The 25,309-nt window shown below is 40.0% G+C and overlaps 1 protein-coding gene across 2 annotated transcripts in view; it reads left to right on the top strand.

Annotated features, from left to right (window-relative positions):
* The first annotated feature begins 2,150 nt into the window (after positions 1–2,150).
* Positions 2,151–25,309, top strand: part of LOC128686542 (RNA-binding protein 7) — a 53,507-nt gene continuing 30,348 nt past the window's right edge. For both annotated transcript variants that reach the window (XM_070084238.1, XM_070084239.1), the window contains exon 1: positions 2,151–2,562. In XM_070084238.1, coding sequence (XP_069940339.1) covers positions 2,314–2,562 — 249 coding nt within the window. In that variant the 5' untranslated portion in view covers positions 2,151–2,313. The remainder of the gene's footprint in view (positions 2,563–25,309) is intronic.

Genomic DNA, 25,309 nt, shown 5'->3' with positions numbered 1-25,309 from the left:
ATATGTCGTTATCATGTCTCCCCTGACCCTCCTGTCCTCCAGTGTGGTCAGGCCGATTTCCCTTAATCTTTCCTCATAGGACATTCCCCTTAGCTCTGGAACTAACCTTGTCGCAAACCTTTGTACTTTCTCTAGTTTCTTGACGTGCTTTATCAAGTGCGGGTTCCAAACAGGTGCTGCATACTCCAGTATGGGCCTGACATACACGGTGTACAGTGTCTTGAATGATTCCTTACTAAGGTATCGGAATGCTGTTCTCAGGTTTGCCAGGCGCCCATATGCTGCAGCAGTTATCTGATTGATGTGTGCTTCCGGAGACATGCTCGGTGTTATACTCACCCCAAGATCTTTCTCCTTGAGTGAGGTTTGCAGTCTTTGGCCACCTAGCCTATACTCTGTCTGTGGTCTTCTGTGCCCCTCCCCCATCTTCATGACTTTGCATTTGGCAGGATTAAATTCGAGAAGCCATTTGCTGGACCAGGTGTCCAGTCTGTCCAGGTCTCTTTGAAGTCCTGCCTGGTCCTCATCAGATTTAATTCTCCTCATTAACTTCACATCATCTGCAAACAGGGACACTTCTGAGTCTAACCCTTCCGTCATGTCGTTCACATATACCAAAAATAGCACTGGTCCTAGGACCGACCCCTGTGGGACCCCGCTCGTCACAGGTGCCCACTGTGATACATCATTACGTACCATGACTCGTTGTTGCCTCCCTGTCAGGTATTCTCTGATCCATTGCAGTGCCCTTCCTGTTATATGCGCCTGATGCTCTAGCTTCTGCACTAATCTCTTGTGAGGAACTGTGTCAAAGGTCTTCTTGCAGTCCAAGAAGATGCAATCAACCCACCCCTCTCTCTCTTGTCTTACTTCTGTTATTTTATCATAAAACTCCAGAAGGTTTGTGACACAGGATTTGCCTTCCGTGAATCTGTGCTGGTTGGCATTTATACTCCTGTTCCGTTCCAGGTGCTCCACCACTCTCCTCCTGATAATCTTCTCCATAATTTTGCATACTATACACGTCAATGACACAGGTCTATAGTTTAGTGCCTCTTTTCTGTCTCCTTTTTTAAAAATGGGAACTACATTTGCCGTCTTCCATACCTCAGGTAGTTGCCCAGTTTCCAGGGATGTGTTGAAGATTGTGGTAAGTGGCACGCACAACATATCTGCTCCCTCTCTAAGGACCCACGGGGAGATGTTGTCTGGTCCCATTGCCTTTGAGGTATCGATGTCCCTTAGCAGTTTCTTCACCTGTGTGTGTGTGTGTGTGTGTGTGTGTGTGTGTGTGTGTGTGTGTGTGTGTGTGTGTGTGTGTGTGTGTTTATGTGTGTGTGTGTATGAATTTGTATGTGTGTGTGTGTGTGTGTGTTTGTGTGTGAGAGAGAGACTCAGCAATCAACATTTGCACCAATAACTCACTACAGTTGTGACCGGGTGTGGAAGTGTGAATTGCTCATTACTCTAAAATTTGTTCATGATTGCAGCCATGTATAAACGTAAGTAACCATTCTTACAGTATTCATTACCTTTGTAACTTGTGAGTTCATTACCTTTGTAACTTGTGAGTTCATTACCTTTGTAACTTGTGAGTTCATTACCTTGTACCTAGTTCAGCCATCAAAACTTTGGAGCCCGGTCCCTGGACCCATTGTGTACCTCTGTAATCTGTAAATACCTTTGTAACTTGTCATGATTGTGACTAGACCTACCTGGAGTTCATTACCTTTGTAAATTGTGAGTTCATTACCTTTGTAAATTGTGAATTCATTACCTCTGTAACTTGCTCAGCTATCAAAACTTTGAGGTCCAGTCCCTGGACCAATTATGTACCTCTGTAATCTTTTGACTAACGCCCACAGGATGGGTATGGGGTGCATAATAAACATATTAAACTAACTATTAAACTAACTAAAAAAAATATTACTCTATAAATTAAGTTGGGTTAGGTAGGTAGCTGGAACTTTTGGGCATCTGACTAAGGCCTTCCACTGGCTTACCCCTCCACCCGTTTAAAAATTATGGTTATGATTATAACCATATATTCTGGCCTTATATAAACAGGTACCTCTTACCGGTTATCTTGATTCTAATCCTTAATTTTAATGTTCGTATCCCTTCAGCTCAGTCACTGACGACGCTATATAAACAGATTGCAGAAATTAATAATAGAAAAGCCATTGCATTGAATAAACTTAGTTGGTATTAGTTTTATAAGGAAATATTTATGAAATTTGCAAAAAGGAGAAGAGAAATAAATAGAAGATTGTTCTCAATGAGATTGAAATATAAATTCTCAGTTGATTGTTTATGACGGAGGCATCAGTGGAGTCGTGTTTCTCTGTTTATCTGGACGAAGCTTTTCTCTTGAGACTTTTATGTAAGAGTTTGTGTCAAGACAGAAGCTTGCCACAGGTACTGGATACATCAGAAGGAGCACAAAAAGCACGCAATCACCACCAGAGGGGAGACATGGACGACGAGAGTAGAACAGTGTGGGTGGGCAACTTCGACCCTGAGAGAGTAACGCAAGAACTTTTGTACGAGCTCTTCCTACAGGTAATATCTTCCCTTGCTCATTCAAGGGAGGTTCCTTGACGCCGGTGATGGGGCTCTTCATCTAAAGAACTGGACCTGAGCTCCTTGCAGCGAATCCGAATGCCTTCCATTCCCCCCCAGGCGTTGTATGATCCCTACGGGTTTAGGACTCCCTTTGGGTTGAAGTTCATTGTCTTGCTTTCCCCAGGCAATATACGACTCTCAAGAACGTTTTGCCATGAATAAAATAAAAAGCAATAACAAAATGATATTGACAGGTCTAGCTCGATTGTTAGTACACTCGTCTCACACTAATGAGGCATCACACTATGGGCCCAACATTGGCTTCAAAGCCGTGATACAACAGGACTGTCACTGAAAGTGTTAAAAATGATGTACCATTGAAGACGGTGCAACGAAAAAAAAAAAAAATGCCCCCACTCCATAAGGGCATTTCTCCCCAAATTAAAAATTTGACACCCTGTGTAGCCTAAAATCTTTGCCTTGGTATTAAGATGCTTGTGACAAAATTTGGCTGCACTGGCTTCTCTGGGGATTGAGTTATAAAACACAATCCAAGAAACACACACTTGCAGTTATATACAGTAGGGCCCCACTTATACAGCAGGATAGGTTCCAGGCTATCGCCATAAAGCAAAAATTGCTGTCAGGTGGAACGCCCTTTTTTTCCACTCATAAATGCATATAAATGCTAGATAACACGTTTACACTAACATATATTAAGTTAGCAATAGAACTAGGCATTAAAAACCAATAAAAAAGTAAAATACACATATAATACACTCATTACTTACCTTAAAATATTTGTAGTCTTAATGTAGGGTGAGATGAGTAGTATTTATTGTAAGAAGTCAGGTGTGGTAGTTATGGTAGTTAGGCCAGGCCACCCTGCCCACATGTAATATACTAAGACATTTAAAGTGTCCCTGAACAATAAAATGCATATACAGTTCACTCATTACTTATCTTAAAGTATTTGTTGTCTTAATGAGGTGTGAGAGGTGAGTAAACGAGATAAAACAAATAAACGAGAGAGAGGGAGAGTGAGTAAATGAGAGAGGACAAAGACGCGGACTATGTAAACAAACAGACGAATGCATGTGGGTTTGGTTCATACATGTTTGTATTATACCATAATACAAACACTTTACATTGTGTCCAACTTGTCTCCATGTTGGTATAGTAGAATATTCAAAGAGCAACACTCCCATTCTCATGTCACACCATTTTTAGAAGAAATGATGCTCTGAGTGGAGGCATATGAAAGGAATAATTTTCTACAGTTACCCCAGTAATATTATTGTGTACACATTTACTTTGGTGTTGAACTATAGAAAATGTTATTCTTTCTGACACTCTGACATGATGATTGGAGAAACATCTCATATTTATGTTAATTTATTCTACTGTGGGGTGTATTTGTCATGTTTATATGTTATGTAGTGTGCTTATTATATAATTTTGAAAAAAATATCATAGATGAATTAATGAAAATGTGTATATTAACCCTTTGACTGTTTCAGGCCCCTTTCTGAAACTGTCATTCTATGTCGCTCAATTTTTGAAAAAAAAAAAAAAATTTTTTCTTATGAAATGATAGAGAATCTTTTCCCGATGGTAATGACACCAAAAGTTCGAAATTTGGTCGAAAACTCATGGAATTATGCTCCCGCGAAGTTAGCGGTCTCGGCGACATATGCGTATCGGCGATTTCGCCGACTTTGAGCCCTATTTTCAGCCAATTCCATTGTTCCAGTTGACCAAACTCATAGCTATTTCTTTAGAACTCCATTTTATCTATCAGCTGAGTACAAGAAACCTCCCATTTACTAATTTGGACTACCCAATATGGTGGTCAGAAATTGGCAATTTGGCCAATTTCACGCAAACTAAAAAAGATGCCAATTTCAAAATAGGGTCCAGAATAAACAAGGTAGACATTCGTGGCACTAAAATAACATATGCTCTGTTCATTAGTCACATCTCTAGGCCCCTCTTATATTATTATTGCTTTCTATTTTGATTTTTTATTCATACAAAAAATACAAAATTTACTGTTATGCAGACTACTGCATTATTGTAAAAATGGTATAAATAATATCAGTGCACTAGTGAAAGAATATTAGACTCCCCAGTTGACGTGTATTGGACGTGTGGTGTGATTTATTTACTCCTGAACATTGGTAAAAATCGAACATTTCCGCTACTTTGAGCTCAGTTTCAAGGTCGTTTTCATCGTCAAAGTAATGAGAATCATCTCTATTTCTGTAATATGTTTTCCATTTTATCACCTAAGACCATGAAAACGCGAATACAACGATAAATACTATACGAAAATACACCTCAAAGTCGGCGTTTTATTCCAAAAAAACGATCAGTTTTTTTTTCTCATTACGCAATGTGTGCTGCAGGATTTTTTTTTATGTGGTGCACACTGACCACACAGACCCATTCTCTCACATGTGGGCCTACCAGCTTTCTCCCGCTTGATTTGAAGCCGCTAGAATTATTGAGTATATATACGTCAGAAACATTGGCTCGTAAGACGTATTTATACGTCGAAAACAGTCAAAGGGTTAATGTAATGTATGACATTTAATGTGCCTCAGAGTGATTATAATTATTATTGAGTATTATTATTATTATTATCATTATTAACCCTTAAACGGTCCAAACGTATATATACGTTCACTCGCGTAGTGCCCCAAATTTTTTGAGGAAAAAAAAAAATCTTTTTTTTTTAAAAGGAAAAAAGAGCATATGGTACCCAGGCATCCCCAATTATTTTAATATGGCACACAGTGAGTGCGCACACCCATTCTCTCATGTCTAGGTGACTCAGGCTTATCGTGGCAATGTTGAATGAATGACAAAGAAAACGTATATATACGTTTGGGGCGCTACGTGTGTGAACGTATATATATGTTTGGACCGTTTAAGGGTTAATATGGCATCCTCAAGACATAAGACACTTAGTGATTTTAATGTGTACCTGCATGTCAGCACAGTATGTAAGTTTACTTAGGTACAGGTACACATAAGTATTATTATCAGAGTGTAGCCTCTCCTCACTTAGCGACGTACTCGTTTACTGATGACTAGGACTTACACCGGGCTCTGACCAGTATGCATCCCCATGTAATGTATATTAGAGCTGATTTCCTGTATTCTGTTTATTACAATATACAGTACACTACTGTATAAACATTTAAAAATATACCAGAAATGTTATAAATGGTGCAAAGGTGACATTAAAACAATATCAAAGATGGTTGACAAACCCACTACCATTAGAGTATGCTCCTCACTTAGTGATGAATTCGTTTACCAACGTGGTCTTAGGAACGAAACTCCGTTGTTAAGTGAGGAGAGGTTATACGTATACACCTACCATCCGACTTACGACCAAGCTTGGTTCCGACCAACCAGTCGTAAGTCGAAATGGACGTAAGTCGAACCTTTGAAAATTGCCGACATATTGGGTAGGGCATAATGTCAAAACTTTCCTATATAAACTACCTACATAATACTGTAATGTAATGTACAATCATTATTTCATTCTTTTTACCATAATTTACTTCTATTGTTGTATTTTAATTATTTATGTACTGTATATAATGTATACATGGTAGTGATATGTATTGTAAATTTTACATCGCATGCAGTATCATATGTTACTATTATCTTTATGTATTGTCGACACAATGGAATGGGAGAATACCACTGGTAGTGTCATCCTGGCAGAATGTTGTGTAACCTATACCCTAAGTAAAGAGAAACAACTCTGGAACGTGTGTAATAAGTATCCGGCTGGCTGGCTGGGTCTGTGGCTGGCTGGCTGGATGGGTGGGGTGGCTGGATGGATGATGGGTGGCTGGATGGATGATGGGTGGGTGGCTGGATGATGGGTGGGTGGCTGGATGGGTGGGTGGGTAGTTGGCTGACTGGCTGACCGAATGTGGCTGTCTCTCTGTATCTCTCTCTCTGTATCTCTCTCTCTGTATCTCTCTCTCTGTATCTCTCTCTCTGTATCTCCTCTCTATCTCTCTCTCTGTATCTCTCTCTCTGTATCTCTCTCTCTGTATCTCTCTCTCTGTATCTCTCTCTCTGTATCTCTCTCTCTGTATCTCTCTCTCTGTATCTCTCTCTCTTTCTCTCTCTCTCTTTCTCTCTCTCTCTCTCTCTCTCTCTCTCTCTCTCTCTCTCTCTCTATCTCTTTCTCTTTCTCTCTCTTTCTCTCTATTTCTCTCTATCTCTCTCTCTCTTTCTCTCTCTCTCTCTCTCTCTCTCTCTCTCTCTCTCTCTCTCTCTCTCTCTCTCTCTCTCTCTCACTGGTACACGCAAGTCAAGTTATCATACATATTATAAATTACCTAGGATAACCCAAAAAATCCAGACAAAGTGCTATACAGTGGATCTGTGCTCCAGTGCCCTAAATTAATAATAATATTATTATTATTACAATAATACATGTGTACTAATATTAATATTATTATTATTAAGCTATAATATAATAATCGTGTCCACTCATTACTTACCTTAAAATATCTGTAGTTTTAATATAGAGTGACAGGTGAGTACCTGGAGGTTACCTGGAGGTTATTCCGGGGATCAACGCCCCCGCAGCCCGGTCCATGACCAGGCCTCCCGATGGATCAGGGCCTGATCAACTAGGCTGTTACTGCTGGCCGCACGCAGTCCAACGTACGAGCCACAGCCCGGCTGATCCGGCACTGACTTTAGGTATCTGTCCAGCTCTCTCTTGAAGGCAGCCAGGGGTTTATTGGCAATTCCCCTAATGCTTGATGGGAGGCTGTTGAACAGTTTTGGGCCCCGGACACTTATGGTGTTTTCTCTTAGTGTACCAATGGCGCCCCTACTTTTTATTGGGGGCATTTTGCATCGCCTGCCCAGTCTTTTACTTTCGTAGGGAGTGATTTCTGTGTGCAGATTTGGGACCATTCCTTCCAAGATTTTCCAAGTGTAGATTATGATATATCTCTCCCTCCTGCGTTCCAACGAGTACAAGTCAAGTGCTTCCAAGCGTTCCCAGTAGTTAAGGTGCTTGACAGAACTTATACGTGCAGTAAAGGATCTCTGTACACTCTCTAGATCTGCGATTTCACCTGCTTTGAATGGAGATGTTAATGTACAGCAGTATTCCAGCCTAGAGAGAACAAGTGATTTGAAAAGGAACATCATGGGCTTGGCATCTCTCGTTTTGAAAGTTCTCATTATCCATCCTATAATTTTCTTTGCACGTGCGATCGTGGCACTGTTGTGATCCTTGAAAGTGAGATCCTCAGACATTACTACTCCCAGGTTCCTTACAATATTTTTCCGCTCTATTGTATGGCCGGAGTCAGTAGTATACTCTGTTCTAGTTATTATCTCCTCCAGTTTTCCATGACGGAGTAGTTGGAATTTGTCCTCATTGAACATCATATTGTTTACCGTTGCCCACTGGAAAACTTTGTTTATATCTTCTTGGAGGTTAACCGCGTCCTCAGCAGATGACAGCCTCATGCAGATCCTAGTATCATCCGCAAAGGATGATACGGTGCTGTGGTGTATATCTCTGTTTATGTCTGATATGAGGATAAGGAATAAGATGGGGGCGAGTACTGTGCCTTGTGGAACAGAGCTCTTCACTATGTGACACCACCTATGACTGCTGCACCTCTCCTGCCATACGGTTTATAAGCTGCTTCTCCGCTCATCTGCCGTATTCTACTCAAGATTGATGGACTGAACACATCGACTCAAGGTTGAGGGACTGATTACCTCATTCTCCTCCTGTTCTTCAAGTTTCTCCTATGTATGGACTGATGAAGCCACTGTGTGGGGAAACGTTTCCTCAATAAAGATACCCAAGAGTTGCACATGTGTCTAATTTATCAACATGTCGGTTCTCTGAACCATTCATCTACAAACCTGTCAGACACTGCAACTTCTTGGGATCTTAATACTTAGGAATTCTTCGCTTGCCTAATTCTTGGGCACAACCTACTTCCTCATTGAACAAATGTGACACCACCTATGACTGCTGCACCTCTCCTGCCATACGGTTTATAAGCTGCTTCTCCGCTCATCTGCCGTATTCTACTCAAGATTGATGGACTGAACACATCGACTCAAGGTTGAGGGACTGATTACCTCATTCTCCTCCTGTTCTTCAAGTTTCTCCTATGTATGGACTGATGAAGCCACTGTGTGGCGAAACGTTTCCTCAATAAAGATACCCAAGAGTTGCACATGTGTCTAATTTATCAATGTAGAATGTTCACGAGTTATGTAAACAAACGTTGTTGCTGTTGTTGTTGTTACCAGCCCGGACACGAACGATTCCTGTTCACTGTCAAGCCGACCAGAAAAACATCTCATATTTGTTAATTTATATGTTATGTAGCATGTTTATTATATAATTTTGAAAAAAAAAATACCATAGATGGATTAAGCAAAATGTCTATATTAACGTTTTATGCACATTTAATGCGCCTCAGTGATTATTATTGTTATTATCATTATTAATATGGCGTCTTCAAGACCAAGTACACTCTTAATGAGTGGCTCTGAGACAGACAAGCAGACAAAGACAGACACACAGGTAGACAGAAAGACAGACACACTAGTAGACAGACAGACAAACACACACACACAGATACAGTCAGATATACAGGCACACAGATACAGACAGGTTTATGTGCAACAGTGAAAACAAATAAGAGAGTTTGAGAGGAAGAGCCTTTCTTGTCACAATCTCCAGTGCAAGATTCAGACTTCATCTTAGGGGCCATGGTGAAATTTACTGTCCAGTTAGTACAGTTAATACAGTATGATGCTGCTGATAGGACAGGGTTACTCAAACTGATGCTGCCTGCATGATGCATTGCCGCCGCGAGTACTGTCAAATATTGTACAGTGGTGTGCATCAGCCGGCCCAGCCCAGCTGCCAGATTCGTGGTCGTAAGTCGAGTGGACGTATGTTGAGCAGGTCGTAAGTCGGATGGTAGGTGTATATAAAATATGAAATAACTTTAAAACACTGGAAATTTTTGAAAGTTTCCAGACATAATGGAAAGACGCAGAGCTTATGGAGAATGTAGACAAACCAGTGACCGTATTAGAAAGTCAGGTGGGGGGGGGGCTGTAAAGTGAATTTTGGTCATAATTTGAAATGTCCATATTAGTGGAATGCCATAAAATGAAGTGTCCATATTAGTGGAATGCCGTAAAGTGGGGCCCTACTATATGTATAGGATTCTAATGTTAATTGAACAGTGTCAGGTAATAAACATTGGTGTGTCCATAACATCTGCCATGGTGTAATAGACATACTAGACATGGATAATTAATATATTAAATGGTAATTAAGGTTTATATACAGTAGAGTACATACATGTATATAGTACTGTATGTATTAATAACCAAATACATTACCATTCTGAAAGCTTTTTGGTGTTGCATAAAAACTGACTAGAATACATTTTTCACCATTTTTTTTTTTTTGCGTAATACTACTGTACATGACAAACATGTACAGTAGGGCCCCACTGCACTGCGTTCTGCTAATATGGCGATTTCAAATTACAGTGGACCCTTGGGTGAAGGCGTCATTGGCTAGCACCAAACTCGGCTAACAGCTCGCTTTGGCGTAAAAATATTGGCTCAGCTAACACCAAATAACTGGGCGAAGGGCTTTCGTCCCGAACGTGTCTGCGCGGCCTGAGCAAGCCCGGCCACTCCATACTCCTTGTACAGCCAGTGTGCCATTGTCTACAAAGCCAGTGAGGACGATTCCATGCATATACTATATGATATACAGTGGAACCCCGCCTTACGATGGCATCATGTTACGTTAAATCCGCCATACGATACATTTTAACGTAAAATTTTTGCCTCGCCTCACGCTAAAAATCTCACCTTACGTGATTCGTCCAGGACACATCCCACATGTGGCCTCAGCGCCAGTGTTTACAAGCCAGCCAGTGTGGTCGCATCTATGCATACATTCGGTACATTTCACATTATCACAGTGTTTTTAGAGCTTGTAACTGCAAAATAAGTCACCATGGACCCCAAGAAAGCTTCTAGTGCCATCCCTGTGGTAAAAAGGGTGAGAATTAGTATGGAATTGAAAAAAGAGATCAAGGAAATGTGTGCAAAGTGGCTTGAAGTGCAAACCTTTATGGATGAAAATCAACCTCACACAGCTATTGCAAGCCGTGCTGGTGACTATTACAATGACAATGTTGTGAACCACTTTAGACAAATCATAAAGGAACGAGAGGTACAGAGCTCTATGGACAGATATGTTGTGCGACAGAGGTCCAGTGACTCTCAAGCTGGTCCTAGTGGCATTAAAAGAAGAAGGGAAGTAACCCCGGAAAAGGACTTGATACCTCAAGTCCTAATGGAAGGGGTAAGTGTCATGTATTCTATTCTTAGTAGAGTATTAACTGTGCATCTCTTCTTCAGTTTGTGTGTATTAAAATTAATATTTCAGGTGGTAAAATAATTTTCATACTTTTGGGTATCTTGCACAGATTAATTTGATTTCCATTATTTCTTATGGGGAAAATTAATTCGCCTTATGATAATTTCGGCATACGATGAGCTCTCAGGAACAGATTAATATCGTAAGGTGGGGGTCCACTGTATTTTGTATTACATATTCCATTGTTTTTAGTGCTTGTAACTGCTAAATAAGCCACCATGGACCCAAAGAAAGTTTCTAGTGCCAGCCCTGTGATAAAGAAGGAAAGAAACAAAAAAATTCAAGAAAAAACTTGTAGCAAAGTACCAAAGTGGAGGAGGAAGAGAGGGGGTGAATGTGCCTTCTGCAGTGATACGGTGATTCTGCGATATGTACGATACTAAAGCAGCAGGTATCGATAAGGGCAATAGTGCCAACCAGTGATAAAGTGTATAATTAACAGTGTAGCAAGTAAGTTAAGTGAGTAAGCGATAGAAAAACGACACGAAAGTAACTCTCCAGTGTTGTTGAATGTGTATCGGGCCGCTGAACATACGCTGCCCTGCTACGTATCTTCGACCACCCTAAACCTCTGCCAGCATCTCCTCCATCAAACTAACTAATTAAACTAACATCTCCTCCAAGGTAAGTGTAAATATAAAAGTGTAAGTATAAAAGTAAATATAAGTGTAAATATAAAAGGACCTCAATGGAAATACGTAAGTTACTCTGACTTTTTTGGTTTATCCTAGGTACTTTACACATATGCTGCTATGTATGATAATCTATGTACGTAACTGTATTTGTGTACACCTGAATAAACTTACTTATTTTAAAATTAAAATGTAAATATTTTTTATTTATAAATTAAAATGTAAATATTTCTTATTTATAAATTAAAATGTAAATACACCTACCATCTGACTTACGACCTGCTCGACATACGACCACTTGACTTATGACCATGATTTTTATGCCAAATTTCTGGGAAATAAACAAATGTTTGTGTTGTACACAGTGTTTATCCTAAATCTTACAGTATAAAATACAGTACTAACAGCATAGAAAGTAAAGTAAAACATGAAATACCAAAATAAAACAAAGTCATTACAAAAATGTTATGTTGATATTCAGTAGTAAAGTTTGAGTTACGTCCATTTCAACTTACGACCAGTTTCTCAGAGCCGAACTCGGTCGTAAGTTGGATGGTACCTGTATTTCTTATTTATAAATTACATACATTGTTTAAGTGTGATAGTGGTGGTGGGTTCTGCTGGTGCCTCCACCTCCACGGCTTCCCTCAGTGGCTGTTATAAACCCAAAAACAACACTTACACCGTTTACTCCTCATACATTATGACATATTTTATTCATTCTGTGTTATTAATATTGTTTATAATGTCATATTAGATGAATTGTGATAGATAAATAAGCTGTAGAGGTGATATTAGCATCATATTGAAGCATAATAAACTTGCCTTCCTCTTGCCTCCTACATGTCTTCCATACACCAACAAGTCAAGTCAAGTCAATAAAGGTAAGTGTGATGTTAAATGTTCATTTATCCATTTTATTAGTGCTTTATATTTATTTGTCATTGTTTTCTGTATGTATACACCTACCATTCGACTTACGACCGAGTTCGGTTCCGAGAAACTGGTTGCAAGTCGAAATGGTCGTAAGTCGAACTTTACTACTGAATATCAACAAAACATTTATGTAATGAATTTATTTTATTGTTTTATTTTGGTATTTCATGTTTTACTTTACTTTTTATGCTGTTAGTACTGTATTTTATACTGTAAGGTTTAGGATAAACACTGTGTACAACACAAATAGTTGTTTATTTCCCAGAAATTTGGCATAAAAAACACGGTCGTAAGTCGAGTGGTCGTAAGTCGAGCAGGTCGTAAGTTGGATGGTAGGTGTACTTGTATTTAATCCTTAAAAAAAATAATTTTTTTTTAATACTTTTGGCTGTCTGAAACGGATTAATTGGATTTTCATTATTTCTTATGGGGAAAATTAATTCGACTAAAGGCTAAATCGGCTAAAGGCTAGCTCTCTGGAACGGATTAAAGGCATTATCCGAGGGTCCACTGTATGACCAAAATTTGCTGTATGGCGAGTGGTCTTTCAAATACGGTGCTCCCCACCCGGTTTGTTTATATTCTCCGTAAGCATATACAGTGGACCCTCGGCTAACGCTTTTAATCCATTCGAGAGAGCTAACCTTTAGTCGATTTAGCCTTTAGCCAAATTAATTTTCCCCGTAAGAAATAATGGAAATCCAATTAATCTGTTCCAGACACCCAAAAGTATTAAATAAAAAAATTTTTTTTACATGAAATGTACATTTTCCTACACAGAAAACAATGATACATGCACAATAAACAATATTGAAATGACACTTACCTTTACAGTGGACCCCCGCATACCTTCGGCATCACATAACGTACAATCCGCATACCGCTCGCTTTTATCGCAAAAATTTTGCCTCGCATACCGCTCAAAAACCCGCTCACCGCTCTTCGTCCGAGACGCGTCCAATGTGCGCCCTTAGCCAGCCTCACATGTGCCGCCGGTGGCATTGTTTACCAGCCAGCCTCCGCGGTAACATCCAAGCATACAATCGGAACATTTCGTATTATTACAGTGTTTTTGGTGATTTTATCTGCAAAATAAGTGACCATGGGCCCCAAGAAAGCTTCTAGTGCCAACCCTACAGCAATAAGGGTGAGAATTACTATAGAGATGAAGAAAAAGATCATTGATAAGTATGAAAGTGGAGTGCATGTCTCCGAGCTGGCCAGGTTGTATAATAAACCCCAATCAACCATCGCTACTATTGGTGGTACAGCTGCTGCTGCTGCTGTACCACTGTCAGCTGCTGCTGCTTCTGTAGTACCATCTGCTGCTGCTGTAGCATCGTCTGCTGCTGCTGCTGTAGCACTGTCAGCTGCTGCTGCTGTTGTACCACCGTCAGCTGCTGCTGCTGCTGCTGTTGTAGTACCGTCTGCTGCTGCTGTAGTACCGTCTGCTGCTGCTGTAGCATCGTCTGCTGCTGCTGTAGCATCGTCTGCTGCTGCTGTAGCACTGTCAGCTGCTGCTACTGTTGTACCACCGTCAGCTGCTGCTGCTGCTGTTGTAGTACCGTCTGCTGCTGCTGTAGTACCGTCTGCTGCTGCTGTAGTACCGTCTGCTGCTGCTGTAGCATCGTCTGCTGCTGCTGTAGCACTGTCAGCTGCTGCTGCTGTTGTACCACCGTCAGCTGCTGCTGCTGCTGTTGTAGTACCGTCTGCTGCTGCTGTAGTACCGTCTGCTGCTGCTGTAGCATCGTCTGCTGCTGCTGTAGCATCGTCTGCTGCTGCTGTAGCACTGTCAGCTGCTGCTGCTGCTGTACCACTGTCAGCTGCTGCTGCTGCTGTAGTACCAGCTGCTGCTGCTGCTGTAGTACCATCTGCTGCTGCTGTAGCATCGTCTGCTGCTGCTGTAGCATTGTCTGCTGCTGCTGTAGCATCGTCTGCTGCTGCTGTAGCACTGTCAGCTGCTGCTGCTGCTGCTGTAGCACCGTTGTTGGTGTGGCTTATTGAGAATACCAAGAAACAATTAACCCCAGAGGATTTGCCACCCAGGATAACCCAAAAAAGTCAGTGTCATCGAAGACTGTCTAACTTATTTCCATTGGGGTCCTTAATCTTGTCTCCCAGGATGCAACCCACACCAGTCGACTAACACCCAGGTGAACAGGGAAAAATGCCTGGAACTAGTGCTCATATTGGTGAATTTAAAGCCAGCAAAGGTTGGTTTGAGAGATTTAGGAATCGTAGTGGCATACACAGTGTGATAAGGCCTGTTCTGGAAGAAAATGCCAAACAGGACCTACAGTACTCAGGAGGAAAAGGCACTCCCAGGACACAGTGTCTCATCAGTCATTGCTGCATCTTCAATAAAGGTAATTGTCATTTATTCTTCATTTAGTAGAGTAGTGCATGCACAATATATATTGTGCATGTACTACTCTACTATTGTGCATGTATCCTTCTCTCTGTGTGTAGGAAAATGTATATTTCATGTGGTAAATTTTTTTTTTTCATACTTTTGGGTGTCTTGCACGGATTAATTTGATTTCCATTATTTCTTATGGGGAAAATTCATTCGCATACCGATCATTTCGCATAACAATGAGCCCTCTTGCACGGATTAAAGTCGCTATGCGGGGGTCCACTGTATTGTGGACTTGTTGATGAGTGATGAGATGGGAGGAGGGGAGAGGATGAAGGTGTTCTATTGTTTGGAAAGGGAATCCCCTTCCATAAATACTTCAGGTATCAAGTCCTTTCCTGGGGTTACCACCCTTCTTTGTTTTTTAATGCCACTATGACAGCTTGAGAGTCACTGGACCACCCTCTATCACCATCACAACCACTACCACCCTCTACCACCATCACAACCACTACCACCCTTTACCACCATTCTCAGTAGTAGTACCAGTTCCTAGTAACCAGTTACCAGTAACCACTACCACCCTCTACCACCATCACATCCACTACTGCCCTCTTCCACCATCACTACCACCCTCTACCACCATCACTACCACCCTCTACCACCATCACTACCACCCTCTACCACCATCACTATCACCCTCTACCACCATCACAACCACTACCACCATCACTACCACCCTCTACCACCACCACTTCCAGCACCACCCCCCTCCCCCCATCACTACCACCCTCTACCACCATTGCATCCACTACCACCATCACAACTACCACCACCTTCTACTACCATCACTAAACCCTCTACCACCATCACAGCTACCACCACCTTCTACCACCATCACTACCACCCTCTACCACCATCACTACCACCCTCTACCACCACCACTTTTGTATTTTTCTACAAACTTTTTCTTGAATTTTATCATGTTTCTCATATTCTTTACCAAAGGGCTGGCACTAGAAGCTTTCTTTGGACCCATGGGGACTTATTTAGCAGTTGCAAGCACTAAAAACAATGGAATAATACAAAATATATCGCATGTACACGTGGAATCATCCTCACTGGCTTTGTAAACAATGGCACACTGGCTGTACAAGGAGTATGAAGTGGCCGGGCCTGCTCAGGCCACGTGGACACGCTTAGGACGAAAGCCCTTAGCCGAGTTTTTTGGCATTGGCCGAGCCACTATTTTGACGCCAAAGAGAGCCGTTAGCTGATTTTGGCGTTAGCCGATGCAGCTGTTAGTTAAGGGTCCACTGTATCTCTATTATGTCTGGAAATTTTCCAAAATTTTAAGTGTTTTAAAGTTATTGCATATTTTATATGTACTCTGATAATTATACTTATGTGTACCTGTATCTAAATATACTTACACACTGTGCTGGCATGCAGGTACACATTAAAATCACTACAAGTGTCTCTACACTTGATGCCATATTAATAATAATACATGTAATCTCTTGGGCTCATTAAATGTCGTATATTACGCTAATATAGACATTTCTATTAAGCCATCTGTGATATTTTTTCAAAATTACATAAACACGCTATATAACATATAAACATGATACATACACCCACAGTATAAAAATTAACATTAATATAAGATTTGTTTATCAAGCGGTCAGAAGAATTACATTTTCTCTAGTCAAACACAGTAACTTAAGTAGAAATTTATTACTTTCATATGCCTTCACTCTATCTATAGCTATTCACGACCCTTGTGGGTTTAGCACTTCTTTTTTATTATGATTATAATAATAACTTGTAATAATAATAACTTGTAATAATAATTTATAAGGATAATTTGTCAGTACATCATTCCTTCTAAAAATTACATGAGAATGGAAGTGTTGGTCTTTATTTATTCTACTGTACCATTGTGGAGACAACTTGTACACATTGTAAGGTGTCTATATGAATGTTTATGAACCATAATCAGATGCCTCGTCAGTTTGTTTACATAGTAGGTGGGGTGGCCAGGTGGGCTACCCTATCCTACCTCCCATACGACTTTCTACAAATAAATGCTTTTCACCTCTCACCCTACATTTAGGCCATTAAGACTACAAATATTTTAAAGTAAATAATGAGTGTACTGTATATGCATTTTATCACTCTAGGGAACTTTAAGTGTTGCAGTATATTATGTGTGGGTGGGGTGGCCAAGAGGGCTACCACACCTGTCTTCTTTGCCCTACGTTAAGACTGTTACGACTTACTCTTTACCGTAACAATAGGGGTATAATTACTTCTCCAGTTTTTAAGTTAGTTTTATTTATTACCAATCATTAGTTTTATTGGTATCTGGTTAGTGAATTAAAATGACAATTCATTATTATCACTGAAATGAGGCTGTACAACGAGGAACCTAATCTTATGTTCAAATTCTTATTAACCGGGTATCATACAATAATTTCAATGAATAGTCAAAGTGGGAATTGATAGTTTACTAATCCCACCATTCAACATTTCTAGAGAGGTCTGGGGTAACAGAATAGTTGCCTTTCATAAGTGAAATGAATTACCAGACTTAGGAAATTAATAGCAAAGACATGGCAATGGACTTGATATAAAGTTCTAGATTGAGCTAAGAGCTCTGGGTTGAAGACCCAATCAGAGTCAGAGCTAGGAGCTGACTGACTTGCTCAAATACTCCATGGTCTGACGTCAGCTCGGTCAGAAGGCGACGCGTGGCGTCAATTCTGGAACCACCATTCGGTCCCTACAGTAGTGGTTACACATTTGTAATAACTAACCTATTATAATACAATACTAATACCTTACGAATAACAGACATCTTATTGAGTACAACCTTGCTTGAGAGTACCTTTTATGATTTATACCGTACCCGATAATAATACAGTGGACCCTCGGTTAACGAACTTTTTTCATTCCAGTAGTATGTTCAGGTGCCAGTACTGACCGAATTTTTTCCCATAAGGAATATTGTGAAGTAGATTAGTCCATTTCAGACCCCCAAACATACACGTACAAACGCACTTACATAAATACACTTACATAATTGGTCGCGTTTGGAGGTGATCGTTAAGCGGGGGTCCACTGTATATAGTCGAACCCACTTTATCTAACTAGTAATAAAGTGGTTTGCGATATATTATTACAGAACTTATTTTAACCAGACCTTTTTATTTTTTGTATACCATGGAGCATAAGGGAGTGGCGTGTAACAAAGACTAAAATATTTTGAGGTAAATAATGAGTGTACTGTGTGTTTTAATGTTACCTTTGTACCATTTATAACATTTCTGGTATATTTTTAAATGTTTATACAATAGTTTACTTCATGTTATAATAAACAGAATAGAGGAAATCAGCTCTAATATTCATTATTTTGGTATGCATACTGGTCAGAGAGCCCGTCGTAAGTCCTAGTCATCGGTAAACGAAAATGTCGCTAAGTGAGGAGAGGCTGTATTGTGATATGATTAAGAATCACATACGGATATTAGAATATCACCATTGAATTTAATGAGTGAGAAAGGATGCAGTTAAGAAGGACCTGTCTCTTCATTTGTCCAGTATGTGTTCAGAAGTGCATCTTGGTTTATAATACGAATATAACGCATTGTGTTCATAAATGGCAGTGTTATTGTATTCATAAAAAAGCACTTGGTTGTAATCCAGAGGCATCAGCTGATCACAAACTCTTCATTGTTTTTTAATGCCTGGTTCTATTTCTAACTTATTACAGTGGCACCCCGAGTTTCATATTGCTCCCAACTCGAACAGTTATGTAAGTGTATTATTGTAAGTGCTTTTGTAAGTGTATTTTTGGGAGTCTGAAACTGACTAATGTAATTTACATTATTCCTAATGGGAACAAATTCATTCGGTAATGGCATTCAAACAGCCTTCTGGAACGAATTATGTACGAAACTTGGGGTACCACTGTATGTATATGTTAGTGTAAACGTGTTATGTGTTATGTGTAGGAAAGAGGGAAATTTTTTCCCAGTAAAAGTAGGCCTTAGACAAGGATGTGTGATGTCACCGTGGTTGTTTAATATATTTATAGATGGGGTTGTAAGAGAAGTAAATGCGAGGGTCTTGGCAAGAGGCGTGGAGTTAAAAGATAAAGAATCACACACAAAGTGGGAGTTGTCACAGCTGCTCTTTGCTGATGACACTGTGCTCTTGGGAGATTCTGAAGAGAAGTTGCAGAGATTGGTGGATGAATTTGGTAGGGTGTGCAAAAGAAGAAAATTAAAGGTGAATACAGGAAAGAGTAAGGTTATGAGGATAACAAAAAGATTAGGTGATGAAAGATTGAATATCAGATTGGAGGGAGAGAGTATGGAGGAGGTGAACGTATTCAGATATTTGGGAGTGGACGTGTCAGCGGATGGGTCTATGAAAGATGAGGTGAATCATAGAATTGAGGAGGGAAAAAGAGTGAGTGGTGCACTTAGGAGTCTGTGGAGACAAAGAACTTTGTCCTTGGAGGCAAAGAGGGGAATGTATGAGAGTATAGTTTTACCAACGCTCTTATATGGGTGTGAAGCGTGGGTGATGAATGTTGCAGCGAGGAGAAGGCTGGAGGCAGTGGAGATGTCATGTCTGAGGGCAATGTGTGGTGTGAATATAATGCAGAGAATTCGTAGTTTGGAAGTTAGGAGGAGGTGCGGGATTACCAAAACTGTTGTCCAGAGGGCTGAGGAAGGGTTGTTGAGGTGGTTCGGACATGTAGAGAGAATGGAGCGAAACAGAATGACTTCAAGAGTGTATCAGTCTGTAGTGGAAGGAAGGCGGGGTAGGGGTCGGCCAAGGAAGGGTTGGAGGGAGGGGGTAAAGGAGGTTTTGTGTGCGAGGGGCTTGGACTTCCAGCAGGCATGCTTGAGCGTGTTTGATAGGAATCGGCCGGTGTGATAAAAAAAAAAAAAAAAAAAAAAAAAAACGTGTTATCTGGCATTTATATGCATTTATAAGTGGAAAAAAATGGCGTTCTGCTTTCCGGCGATGTCTGCTTTCTGGCAGTAGCCTGGAACCTAACCTGCCATATAAGTGGGGCCCAATTGTATTTCAGTGCCACATAAATTAATGAAATACTTTCTGTATTTAATTACAGAGAAGTACACTGTACAGAAATCACATGTCAGTACATGTATTGATAAAGAATAAATTCACAATAATGCAATGATATTAATAAAGAAATTAATTAATACATTTTTGTACAGTACAGCCTCTCCTCACTTAACGACGGAGTTCCGTTCCTGAGACCTCGTCGGTAAATGAATTTGTTGCTAAGTGAGGAGCATACTATAATGGTAGCGAGTTTGTGCCAGCCATCTTTGATATTGTTTTAATGTCACCTTTGCACCATTTATAACATTTCTGGTATATTTTTAAATGTTTATACAGTAGTTTACTGTATATTGTAATAAACAGAATAGAGGAAATCAGCTCTAATATTCATTATTTTGGTATGCATACTGGTCAGAGAGCCCATTGTAAGTCCTAGTCATCGGTAAACGAGTATGTCGCTAAGTGAGGAGAGGCTGTATTGTGATATTAAGAATCACATAAGGATATTAGAATATCACCATTGGAATTAATGAGTGAGAAGGGATGCACTTGAGAAGGACCTGTCTCTTCATTTGTCCAGTAGGTGTGTTCGGAAGTGCATCTCGGTTTATAATATCAATATAATGCATCATGTTCATAAATGGCAGTGTTATTGTATTCATAAAAAAGCACTTGGTTGTAATCCAGAGGCATCAGCTGATCTCAAACTCAGTTGTATGAAGGAGGCTCATAGACTACTGTTTCAGTGTTTTAATTGCTGCGTCTTTGATTTTTGCTGCCTTATTTTGTGTCTTCATTAGAAGTACTATTATTGCATTTGGAGACATAGCTACAACTCTAATGAGTCAATGCTGAGGAGAAATTATTGCAGTAAATAGTGGTGGTTTAGGCTACACTGCCATTCTTAGCTGTGTCATCAGTATGTATGCATACTCGGTTGTTCATCCACCACAAAACCACTACGTATCTGAGTTAATTTTGCAACTCTTAATTTATTATGATACATGCTTAACTAGCCAGTAATGCAGTTTAACCTTTACAACACATACTTAACTAGCTAATAATACAGTTTATTGGAGGAAGGGTACATCTAGTTACTAAAACTGGTCACCACCACTGCTATAACCACCCCGTGATTGAGAAACATGTGTACTGAATTTGTACTTTTGTTAATGAGGAAAGAGAGATATATGATAAATATGTGCTTGAGGGCTAGTCCCAAATTTGCACATTACTATAACAAAGTACTGGAGTGAGAGATATGGGAGGAAGTGTAAAATAAATGCAGGAAAAAGCAGTGGTATTATAATCATGGCCTATGGACTTTGGCTATTCATCTAGCAGATATCGTGAACATTTCCAGAACAGTTATAGAGGTTTTCAAGAGGAAACTTGATCACAACTTCTGCCAAGTGCCAGACCCACCAAGTTGTGAGTGATATGTGGACCATTTTGCTACTAATAGCAATGACTTAGTTGGCCATGAAAGTAGCAGACAAGCCAGGCCCCAGGCCAGGCTGTGGGAGTGGGAAGATTCGCAAAACTGGTCACGTGTATAGCACAAGGGTTGCGTAAGATACAACTGGAGGGAATGGGATTGAGGGAGGTTCAAATACAAAGACAAGTATTGTAGTACAGTACATTATGGTAATCCCATTCAAATTTGCAGGAGGTTATGTGCCTGGAGGTCCACAAACTAAAATCTGTGAATACAAAATTGTCAGCATAAAAAATGTTTCAAATGTGGGCTCAGTTTGCATTTCAGAGACCATATCTCTGTAATATATCACAACATTTATTAAGCATTCAGATAATCCAAATTCAGCAATACAGCTATGAAATTCAATCAGTTTTAATTAAGTCCTAGTTTTAGTGTGCCTGAAAGGCTCTGCGTAATAGGGACTTCTCATAATATTTGAAACGAATGTTACCATATTTATTATCACACACCGGCCGATTCCCACCAAGGCAGGGTGGCCCGAAAAAGAAAAACTTTCACCATCATTCACTCCATCACTGTCTTGCCAGAAGGGTGCTTTACACTACAGTTTTTAAACTGCAACATTAACACCCCTCCTTCAGAGTGCAGGCACTGTACTTCCCATCTCCAGGACTCAAGTCCGGCCTGCCGGTTTCCCTGAATCCCTTCATAAATGTTACTTTGCTCACACTCCAACAGCACGTCAAGTATTAAAAACCATTTGTCTCCATTCACTCCTATCAAACACGCTCACGCATGCCTGCTGGAAGTCCAAGCCCCTCGCACACAAAACCTCCTTTACCCCCTCCCTCCAACCCTTCCTAGGCCGACCCCTACCCCGCCTTCCTTCCACTACAGACTGATACACTCTTGAAGTCATTCTGTTTCGCTCCATTCTCTCTACATGTCCGAACCACCTCAACAACCCTTCCTCAGCCCTCTGGACAACAGTTTTGGTAATCCCGCACCTCCTCCTAACTTCCAAACTACGAATTCTCTGCATTATATTCACACCACACATTGCCCTCAGACATGACATCTCCACTGCCTCCAGCCTTCTCCTCGCTGCAACATTCATCACCCACGCTTCACACCCATATAAGAGCGTTGGTAAAACTATACTCTCATACATTCCCCTCTTTGCCTCCAAGGACAAAGTTCTTTGTCTCCACAGACTCCTAAGTGCACCACTCACTCTTTTTCCCTCATCAATTCTATGATTCACCTCATCTTTCATAGACCCATCCGCTGACACGTCCACTCCCAAATATCTGAATACGTTCACCTCCTCCATACTCTCTCCCTCCAATCTGATATTCAATCTTTCATCACCTAATCTTTTTGTTATCCTCATAACCTTACTCTTTCCTGTATTCACCTTTAATTTTCTTCTTTTGCACACCCTACCAAATTCATCCACCAATCTCTGCAACTTCTCTTCAGAATCTCCCAAGAGCACAGTGTCATCGGCAAAGAGCAGCTGTGACAACTCCCACTTTGTGTGTGATTCTTTATCTTTTAACTCCACGCCTCTTGCCAAGACCCTCGCATTTACTTCTCTTACAACCCCATCTATAAATATATTAAACAACCACGGTGACATCACACATCCTTGTCTAAGGCCTACTTTTACTGGGAAAAAATTTCCCTCTTTCCTACATACTCTAACTTGAGCCTCACTATCCTCGTAAAAACTCTTCACTGCTTTCAGTAACCTACCTCCTACACCATACACTTGCAACATCTGCCACATTGCCCCCCTATCCACCCTGTCATACGCCTTTTCCAAATCCATAAATGCCACAAAGACCTCTTTAGCCTTATCTAAATACTGTTCACTTATATGTTTCACTGTAAACACCTGGTCCACACACCCCCTACCTTTCCTAAAGCCTCCTTGTTCATCTGCTATCCTATTCTCCGTCTTACTCTTAATTCTTTCAATTATAACTCTACCATACACTTTACCAGGTACACTCAACAGACTTATCCCCCTATAATTTTTGCACTCTCTTTTATCCCCTTTGCCTTTATACAAAGGAACTATGCATGCTCTCTGCCAATCCCTAGGTACCTTACCCTCTTCCATACATTTATTAAATAATTGCACCAACCACTCCAAAACTATATCCCCACCTGCTTTTAACATTTCTATCTTTATCCCATCAATCCCGGCTGCCTTACCCCCTTTCATTTTACCTACTGCCTCACGAACTTCCCCCACACTCACAACTGGCTCTTCCTCACTCCTACAAGATGTTATTCCTCCTTGCCCTATACACGAAATCACAGCTTCCCTATCTTCATCAACATTTAACAATTCCTCAAAATATTCCTTCCATCTTCCCAATACCTCTACCTCTCCATTTAATAACTCTCCTCTCCTATTTTTAACTGACAAATCCATTTGTTCTCTAGGCTTTCTTAACTTGTTAATCTCACTCCAAAACTTTTTCTTATTTTCAACAAAATTTGTTGATAACATCTCACCCACTCTCTCATTTGCTCTCTTTTTACATTGCTTCACCACTCTCTTAACTTCTCTCTTTTTCTCCATATACTCTTCCCTCCTTGCATCACTTCTACTTTGTAAAAACTTCTCATATGCTAACTTTTTCTCCCTTACTACTCTCTTTACATCATCATTCCACCAATCGCTCCTCTTCCCTCCTGCACCCACTTTCCTGTAACCACAAACTTCTGCTGAACACTCTAACACTACATTTTTAAACCTACCCCATACCTCTTCGACCCCATTGCCTATGCTCTCATTAGCCCATCTATCCTCCAATAGCTGTTTATATCTTACCCTAACTGCCTCCTCTTTTAGTTTATAAACCTTCACCTCTCTCTTCCCTGATGCTTCTATTCTCCTTGTATCCCATATTATGGAAATAAAAGTTTTTTATGTAATACTATTTACCAGTAAGCCATTGATCATGGTTTAGGTGAAATCTCAAGTATAGTTAGTTTCAAATTTATGGATTGTATGTCAAGTTTGAAAATAATGGGCACCCGGAAATCAAAACTCTGCTAAGGAAGCCCAGAGATCATAGGGATGATTGAACAGTATGTATGTAGTTTAATTAAGTTTTCATCGTAAACAAAAAAACAAATAAATTAAATTTGAAAAGTTATTGTCCTTGTCTGAATCTTTAGTTTTACTATAGAAGTAATGGGGAATTGGGATTTTCTTAATTTTTGATTAATTAACCCTTAAACTGTCCAAACGTAGATTATATGTTTTCACTGCCAGCGCTCCGAATACTATTTTGAAAAATAAAAAAAAATATTTTTTTTTTTAAATTAAAGAGGGCAATTTTCTGTGTGTTATAAGACCAAGAAAAATATTTCAGGACTAGTACTTACTGAGATATAAGACCGCAAAGATGGTGTTAGATGCTCACCTGACAGCAACATCGATTCTTGCCGCTTGCAGAAGTGTTGCTGATATACCTTTTTTTCTCGTTTTTATTTTAATTTATATAATTTTTATGTTCTGATAATTACAATTTATAATAGTTCTTGTGATTTCATAGCCAATCTATGTTCTGACACTAATATTAGGTACTGAAATAGTATTCAGATAGTCACAGTCACCAGCAGGTGTACATTTTCACCTGTCTTGGTTATTTACTATTGTCTAGAAATATATACAAAGTATTTATAGGTCTCAGCAATGTTTTAGACATGCTGGAGTATATATGAAACTTCTGGAAGCATTGTTTATGACAAGTGTC

This window comes from Cherax quadricarinatus, chromosome 12 (genome assembly GCF_038502225.1).
Source record: "Cherax quadricarinatus isolate ZL_2023a chromosome 12, ASM3850222v1, whole genome shotgun sequence".
Taxonomy (NCBI): Eukaryota; Metazoa; Arthropoda; class Malacostraca; order Decapoda; family Parastacidae; genus Cherax; species Cherax quadricarinatus.
The sequence above is the reverse complement of the archived record's forward strand: the minus strand, read 5'-3'. Positions and strand labels throughout refer to the sequence as shown.